General features: G+C 40.9%; 1 protein-coding gene across 1 annotated transcript; it reads right to left on the bottom strand.

Moving 5' to 3' along the window:
* Nucleotides 1-474: 474 nt before the first annotated feature.
* ARL14EP (ARF like GTPase 14 effector protein) lies at nucleotides 475-8,694 on the bottom strand. The gene is made up of 4 exons (XM_075712697.1): nucleotides 8,654-8,694; nucleotides 3,976-4,482; nucleotides 2,976-3,106; nucleotides 475-1,546 (listed from the first exon to the last, which is right to left on the bottom strand). Exons 2-4 carry the CDS (start codon nucleotides 4,396-4,398, stop codon nucleotides 1,318-1,320), a joined length of 783 nt encoding a protein of 260 aa, XP_075568812.1. The 5' UTR covers nucleotides 4,399-4,482; nucleotides 8,654-8,694; the 3' UTR covers nucleotides 475-1,317.
* Nucleotides 8,695-8,933: the final 239 nt, after the last annotated feature.

Raw genomic sequence — 8,933 nt, 5'->3', positions numbered from 1 at the left:
TTTTGTAGCAGATTTAATAAAAATGTAGCATAAGTTGATGCTTATACTGTACCAGGACCAGCAGATGTCAGTGCAACTCAAAGTGTAACTTTGGATATTAGCAATGCAACCTTCATGATGCTTACCAGAAAAGAAACTACTCCAAACAAATAGCAAGATTATACAACTTTATCAAATAAGTCTTCAGAAATCAATAGTTAACAGTATTCTTCAGTAAATGTGACCCAATAAACATGCAGATCTTCCAAGTCTATCACAGAATTAGGAAATTTATCCAAAACACCACAAAAAAACCAAGGAATAACACTTGATGTCACTAAGATTTCAATTATAAAAATCTTACTTCCATAAATCTTGTTATGTTGTAAAATTTGAATGTTCTGAGGATAGATACTGCATCAACCAAACATAATTCCAATTCAACTGGGTTTTTCTTGTAGTTTTCTTGTAGAAGTCTGGATATTCTTAGTTTGGGAACAGACACCAAATTAATTTCACCTGCATGTAAACATTTACCTTAAAAGCAAGCAAAAATAAAAAAGGGGAGGGCTGTTGAAGTACTAGTCTAGCCCAATTACAAACTGATAACAAATACAGCAAAATTACTGCAATTGCGTTATACAGAAACCAACAAAACAGTATCATAATTAAAAACCTTAACATATTTTTCAATGCCTTGACAGTTTAATAACACTTTAACTGTGAGGCTTGAGTTCATAAGGATAACTTGATCTCAAATCCCAGTAACTTGGATGGGATCTGAACTCCTAAATGCCATTGAATCCATTTAAGTGAACAGGATTGAATTTATCAGCTGTAGCTGGGATAATCTATAGAAGATACAGCATTCACTATTAATCCTGGAGAGAGCTTTATTAATACTGCATGTAAATTCACTCTAAAAGAGTGCTTCCCATACAACAGATTCAAAACCATGAGATCCTGAACTAGAGAAGGAAAAACGAGGGATATGTGGAGATGGTACACTATACAAAACAGTATATGAAACAATGGTGAGTGGCTCAGGCTATGTCACATAAAAACTTAACACCTTATCCTTAAATACAGTGAAAGACTGTTCAATGAGAACTTACTTGGATGACTAACAAGACTGAATACAAGGTAGAATGAAGTGTGAAAAGACGGTAGTATGACTAAGAATATTTCCATAATCATACTGAAAATGAATGTGAAAGCACATTAATCATGTTGATTGTGACAAATTCCAGTAGCTTTCATTAAACCACTAAATGATGAATGTGCTGTGTTTAATCAAAGCATGGGGTGCATACTCAGGATAAACAACGTGCATATACACTAACCAACGTGCTTATTTCTAATTATTTCTCCTCCTTCTATCTCAATTTGCTCATATAGCCACTTGCGGTCACAGCGACATTCAGCTCCACACTTGTTGGAGCCACACTTGGGGCAAGCATAGAAACATCCCAGGCAATCTTCATCAAGACAATCACAGAGGTCCATCCCACTGTAAAGTAGTAGTCCCTGGCTATCGTAGACTTTACTCTTGGCTGGTATAACTTGCCTATATAATGAAAAACAAGGGTTATTTCCATGTTAAAAAATACATCTACTTTGATGCTAAGCTGCTAATAATTGTGGACAGAAGTTTGCTTTCTTTCAGGTGTTCATTTTAATGCTGTTAATTTAAAAGACATAGATATGTTACTGTATTTGACAACATTTCTCAGCCCTAATTGTATCTCCACTGTAGTGCTTTTGAAATAATTTCAGGAATGGGGAGGCTTTATTTCTTGAACAGCACTTATGAACATTCTTAGTCATATGATGTAAACTTCAGACCACCTTTCAGATGATGTGAAATGTTCCCTTAATTTACTTTTCCTTTGTAATGTGTAGCTGTAATTCAAAGGTCATGTAGAATCATTTACGGTGTGCACATCCTAATTTAAAAGTATTTTTTATGCTTTTATCAATACCCATCTCTGTAATAGTTCTGTTAAACTGCAGAACCACAGAAACACTCTGTTTGGAAGGGACCTCTGGAAGTCACCTTGTCTGACCCTCTGTTCAAAGCCAGGTCAACTCAAATTAGGTTGCTTAGGGCTGCATCTAGTCGAGCTCTGAATAGCTCTAATGTCAGAGATGCCACAACACTTTTGATTCAGCGTTTTACTACAGACATAGAAAAGGCTTTCCTAACATCTCATCAAAGTTTCCCTGGTTGCAACTTGTGCCCACACCGAGCAGAAGAAACAGAGGGCAAAAGGATGTGTAGTTTGTAAACAGCACATCTAGCATCTGTTTCTGTCTTGTAAAGTTAAACTTAGGTGTAGAGCAGGGAACAGGTATTCATGTGATCTTTCTTGCATGTTTTTTAACAAATATTGCATCGCTAGTTAAAGCCGGGACTTCTATCACTCTCCTATTAGGACAAGACTGATTGGTCCAAACTTTTAGTGGAAAATGACAAACAAAATTCAGCTGCATATACCTTTCCTCTGTAGACAGTGTGATTTTAAAATCAGTCACATTAGAAGGTTGTAATTTATTATCAGGAAGGTAAGGTCCTAACGTGCACACTTTTGTTTACAAAGTCTAATTACTGAGTTGATTGAAAGATGACAAGTCCAATATTTTAAGTGTAGTCTACTTGATCTTACCGTATTCAAATTTAGCCTATTATCAGAATTTTAGTTTATGCATAAATTAATAGCTTCATCTGTGATCTGTGTAGTATTGTTATGCCTTACCAAATACTTGTTTGTATTCTAATTGCCTGAAATATGGACTGTATACTAACGCTTTACCTTCTGTTTTGTTTATCTCATTACCGAGAGTGAGCTTTAACATTCTCAAAACCAAAAAAGCAATCCATAAACATGCAAACATCTATATAGAAAATGTTATAGTGTAACAGGGACACTGACCATCAAGGCTATTTTATTTTGAAGTGAAAGTTAAAGATAATGTAAATACCGGAAACTGCTCACCTGTCTGAATTAAATGATGCAATTTTTGTTTGCAGCCTTCTTTTTTCCCTTTTACTGGTCTCAGGAGTGAATTCAGTCTGTCGTCCTGGATTCGCAAACTGTAGAGACTTTAAAGCTTTAGCTGTACGCCCCTGAACAAAGACAGAAAATCTCATTTAATTACAAGTACAATCCTAAATTCGTAGGAAAACGTCCAGTCAAGCCAGGATATTGTAATAACTTAGGTAAACTGTTGAGCTGAACTCTAAGCGCTGGATTTCCCAGGAAAAACAACTTAAATACAGTTGGGCAACAGCTCCTAGAAGGCAATTCTGCTTTGCTACAGGGTATATATGGATGAGCTCTTGCTGATTTGGTTGTTGCCCACGCTTCTACTGATTACCTGCACACATCTTGAACTATGCATCCAGCGATGTATAAGCTGTATTCCAAACGCAGCACTTACTTAAAGCATTATCCTCCCACACCAGCTCATTACTGCCCCTGAACAAACACCACGGCCTTCGCAGCTCAGACACCATAACAAAAGTACACTTAATTCACCTCAATGCATGTTCACTTGGTAATGAACTGCTAGAGAAAGTGGATATTTTTTTTAACTGAAGAGACTAAACCTAAAGGAGTTTATGTCAACATCCTTAGAAGCAACCTTTGCAGTGCTCAGTTCTAAGCACACTAACTTGTTTTTTTGTAAGGCTTGAGTAACAGCTTAGAATACCAGCAGCAGTCTGGTATTTACATAAACTTACAAGTTGTAAGTCACACTAGTACACACAATAATTTGAATTTAAAAGGCCATAATATTTAATTAGGGAAGAGGATTTTTTAAGGTCCTCCAAATAAAGGTTTAAATACAGTAAACTCCCACACATCTAAAAGACTACACCCTTTCATATTTCTATTAAGAAACTTAATTTCTTTTTGCAGGACCTGTATGAAGCCCAATTCCAATAGCTTGCAGAACTTAGGAGGGAGTGGGAAAACTGATCCATATACATACGTCCGAATCAAGTTTTCTTCTCTGGCGATCTTCGGATTCAACATCCACGCTTCCATTTATTATCTGCATACATTTGGGACAAAGCTTCCAACCAGGTACAAACTGTCTTCCAAACTTGGCACTTAGAAAAGTTGCGTCATCTAAGTCAATTGCACGTAAGTTTTTCTTTGATAGTTTTCTGTGTATATTAAAGGGATCACAACATGATTTTTGTAAGTCTTCAAATCTTTCAATGTAAATTTTTGCATGGTGTAAGCAGATTGTATTGTTCTCTGAAAGGGTTATTCCAGTCCTAAGCTGAAGTAACAGTAGGTCAGACGAAGATATATCTTGCTTAGTCTTGAAGCCAGTGTGACGGGTATAATAGGTTTTATGGCATTCATTGGTAGCTTGAAGCTGAACTCCAACTGAACAAGGATCCATTTTACTCTATCAGAACAACTTATTTCACTTATTTTGCCTAAAATGAGTTCTTTGAAGTCTTTAGTAGTTTCTATGAAGATCACCCTAGAGAAAGCATTAAAATCAATCAGATTTGTGCTGCAAACCTTTAGCTGTAAGCTTGACAGACTAGGTTTAAGTAATTTTAAAAACATGTAAAGAAATTATAGCTTTTTAGTCTAGATAAGACTAAAAATACACTGAATTTAATTCTGGAATGAAACCGTGCATCTTATATTCCTTTTAGAAGCATTCTTTCCCAACTACAATAAGTATCAATTAAAAATGTTTAGTAGCATTACTTTCTCAAAAGCAATGTGGGAACAAGGTACGAGGTGGATGAACTGTTCAGACAGCAGCCTGCTCTGGTCATCAGTTTCCTGGGGGCCACCTCTCTTGGTACAATCCCTGCTAGTCAAGACCAGTTGCGAAGATGGCCCACAGGAAGAGACTGCTCATGGCTAAACAGTTCACCCATCCTGTTTCCACGTAGTTTCTAGGAAAAAAAGCTGCTGAAGGTAGGCTGCACAGGCTGTCTGATGTCAGTTAGCAACTCACATCCAACAGCGCTTTCCTGTCTGTTCTTCCCGTGTATACCAGGTGCAAGCCAACACACACAGAATCAACCTGAGCCTTTTCAAGAAACAGCCTCTGGTATACGCAAAGATTGATGGTTCTAGATGTGTGCAGCTGTGGTCATGTGGCTCTCTCCGAGTGCCATGTCTGTTTGATGTAAATATTGGGCAGTTATTTGAAGTTAAACACAAATACAATTACCAAATACAAAGCTAGCTACTGCAGAGTGGTCTCATATCCGTGCCAAAGTTTGTTGCAAATCCAGTGCTGGCCCTACAAAACATCAGAGCCTGAGCCTATCTTGCACTATTTCCTACTGCAAGATAAAGGACAGATTTCTACCAAAAAAAGGAATTAATTTGCTTTCAAAACCTCTGAGAATCTAAATTACAATGAATACAACCTAACTGGGATCTTCATGTTCACCTACATGCTACTCTACAAAGACAAAATCAGGCAAATTAAAAAGCATAGCATACTGGGATAGAGCTAAATTTCTTCATAGTAGCTTGTGTGGGGCTATGTTTCAGATTTGTACTGAAAATAGTGTTGATAACGTGCTGATATTTTAGTTGTTGCTGAGCAGTGCTTACACAGAGTCAAGGCCTTTTCTGCTTCTTTCCTCCCATCCCACTGGTGGGGAGTGAGCGAGCGGCTGTGTGGTCCTTAGCTGCCAGCTGGGGTTAAACCATGACACAGTTATTTGTGCTAACCACTGAACAGGGTAATATGGCTTTTTAATCAATAAAAGTATCAGCCAATTGTATAATGGAAAAAGTCTGGGATGCTACTTTCAATAAAATAAGAGCAAATAGCATCATACACAACCTAATGACATGCAATGTGTAAGTTTATCCAATATACAGAAATATGAATGCAGCAGTTTAACAGAGAACAATGAGAAGTTAACAGGCTTTTAAAAATTACTCTGAAAAGCCACTGCCTGGAGCATTTTTGCAGCAGAAATCCTCTTGATTGTAATACTTTAGTTTTTCTGACACAGATGTGTATATCTAAAAAGCAATTACGCAACACATTTCCATATATTAAACTGTATGCACAGTAATTTAAAGGTCTTGCATAAGACGTGTCTAGTCATTTAACTGAGCCAAAAATAAATGATATGCTGGGCTATACTCAGGCCCATAAACTTGGTTTAAAGTATAACTTTATATCTGATTCAAGACAGAACTGAGTAGAACTGAACAATTATTTTTAAAGAAGTTTTCTCAGCCTATTGTTAAGAATGCTCCAGCTTTCACATTTAAATTAAAGCAAGAATAATAGAGGCACAAAGAGTCTTGAATGAAGAGGCACAATGTTATAAACACCCAAGTTTGCAAAAAAGGGTTGTATTTCATTTTGAAAATAAAGCCAACTTGGTTCCGTTTTTTGCAAGTTATCTGAAAATAGAAAGACTTAAGTATTTTAATACTTAACACTGATTTCTGCTCAAAACCTAAATCCTATACTTTAAGGACTAGAACTAGTCCAGTCCTAAATTGCTGGGCTATCTGACTCTTCTTAACTGAAATTTCGGTATTCTGAGTTAACTAAGACCTCTTCTGAAGTTTTGACCCTGCACAGCTCTTCAGGTCTGCACTGAATAATACAAATGAATAATACAAATGACCTCATGTGGAGTACTGCGTCCAGCTCTGGGGCCCTCAGCACAAGAAGGACATGGAACTGTTGGAGCAGGTCCAGAAGAGGGCCACCAAAATGATCCGAGGGCTGGAGCACCTCTCCTATGAGGCCAGGCTGAGAGAGTTGGGGTTGTTCAGCCTGGAGAAGAGAAGGCTGCAGGGAGACCTGATTGCGGCCTTTCAGTACTTAAAGGGGGCCTACAGGAAAGATGGGGAGAATCTTTTAAATAAGGCCTGTTGTAACAGGACAAGGAATAACGGATTTAAACTAAAGAAGAACAGATTTAGACTAGACATTAGAAAGAAGTTTTTTACAATGAGGGTGGTCAAGCACTGGAAGAGGTTGCCCAGAGAGGCAGTGGAGGCCCCATCCCTGGCAACATTCAACGCCAGGTTGGACGGGGCTCTGAGCAACCTGATCCAGTTAAAGCTGTCCCTGCTCACTGCAGGGGGGTTGGGCTAGATGACCTCTAAAGGTCCCTTCCAACCCAAAGCATTCTATGATTCTATGAAATAAGGAGTGAAATGCAGATATCAATGAAGTTTTAAAAAAAAATCTTATTCTCAGTGCCTGCTGAGCAGCCAGTGCTCTGTTAAGTTTTACTACATAAAAGTTCCAGTGCCTTTACCTATTTATGTACTTTTACTGTGATACTGACTGAATTATTTTTTTTTTCTTTTAAAGATCATCTTCAAACTTTACCATCTTAGTAAACCAGCTGTACTCAGAAGTAATCTTCTTTTCTTCATTAGGTGCACAAAGTTTGTCTTTCAAACTAAGGTAACTGGCACTGTATGCTCAAAGCTCACTGCATCTAACATTTTAATAGCAATGGAGCTAATACCAAACAACTTGATTCAAAGAATTCTGTTGTAGGCTATGCACCAAGATTGCTTCAAATGCTGAAATGTGTCCTTTTGACTGATTCCTCCTGAGACAGGTGGGGTGCATGTGTAGATGGGGAAGCACACTAGGTCAATATAAGACTGATGATCTGAATTTTCAAAATTTGCAGATGCGTTAGAAGTCGGAACTCCTGGAAGATGTTCTAATTAGAAAATAACCTATTTTTTATAAACCAGAAAATAATTATTATGCTGCTATCTTTGGCAGGCATCTGTTTTGACAGATGACTACACTATCTGAAATACCACTATATTAAACAGTGGGAAAGCACATCAAGTGTATCACCACAGTTTGTTCAAACGATAGTGTGCTGGTGACATGAGTTATGCATCTCATCCACTTGTTTTGTAAGAATTCTTGGTAGACACTTCAGCGGCATTTCTTCCCTCCTCCCCTCAGGAAAAGTACACAGCTTTTTCCCTTTGATTTCACTTTGATGGAAATAGGGCCGAGCTTCAAAAACCAAGTACTTAAATGAAGGCTTGTATGTCACACCTGTGAAATCATGAATTAGTGTTTACTGCACCAAACACAATAACCTAAAGCAGAAGACAGCAATGAGCGGCAGTGCAGAGAAGCACTTGCGCACACCAAGCCTGCCACACTAGCAGCGAGATTCAGCAAGGGTTTCCTAGCTTCCTGCTGCAGGCAGAAACAAAGGATGGAGGAAACTACAGCTTGGGCTGGCAGCACTGGCTTATAAGAAGTCGAAGAGAAAGAACCGTCCTGAAAGTGCAGCTGTGAGCCCGTGCCTGCGCACGTTACGCCGGACGTTCAGCGGCGCGCAGCACTGCACGGCAGACCCTCACCCGAACGGCGACCGCCCCCCGCCAGGGCTGCGTGTGGAGAGCCGTGCGCCACTCCCGAGGAAAGCCCGGCCGCCCGCTCGCTTTCGCGGACGGCGAAGGCCTCCGAGAGGCCAGCCCGCCGGGCCGGCTGGGCGCAGGGCCCACCGGGAAGGGCTCTCTGCGGCCCGGCCGCTCCGCGGGGCCCGGCACGGTGCCGCCGCGGCCCGCCCCCGGCCGCTCGGCACGGCCCACCGCCTCGCACCGCCCCTCCCGCTGCCGCGCTCCCCGACCGCTCGGGCGGCAGGAGGCCACCCCGGTACCTTGCCGTGGGCTCTCCTCCGCCGCTGCGCCGGGACGCCGGCGCCCGACTTCCGCGTTCCCCCGGCGACCGCGGCGGCGCTGCTTGCGGCGGCCATTAACGGCCCCTCACCCCGCCCGCCGCCGCCTCACCACAGAGCGGGGAACGGCCGGGCGGCGCGGAGCGGCGCTTCCGGTTGGGGATGGGGAACGGCGACCCTGGTGGCTACGGAGGAAGCGGCGGAGCGGGGTGGCGGTCACGTGGGCTCGCGCGCGGTGGTTTCGTGCGCGACGTGACGTGAC

The sequence above is a fragment of the Pelecanus crispus genome, chromosome 6 (genome assembly GCF_030463565.1).
Source record: "Pelecanus crispus isolate bPelCri1 chromosome 6, bPelCri1.pri, whole genome shotgun sequence".
NCBI lineage: Eukaryota > Metazoa > Chordata > Aves > Pelecaniformes > Pelecanidae > Pelecanus > Pelecanus crispus.
Note: the sequence above shows the minus strand (reverse complement) of the source record. Positions and strands in the feature narration are given on the sequence as shown.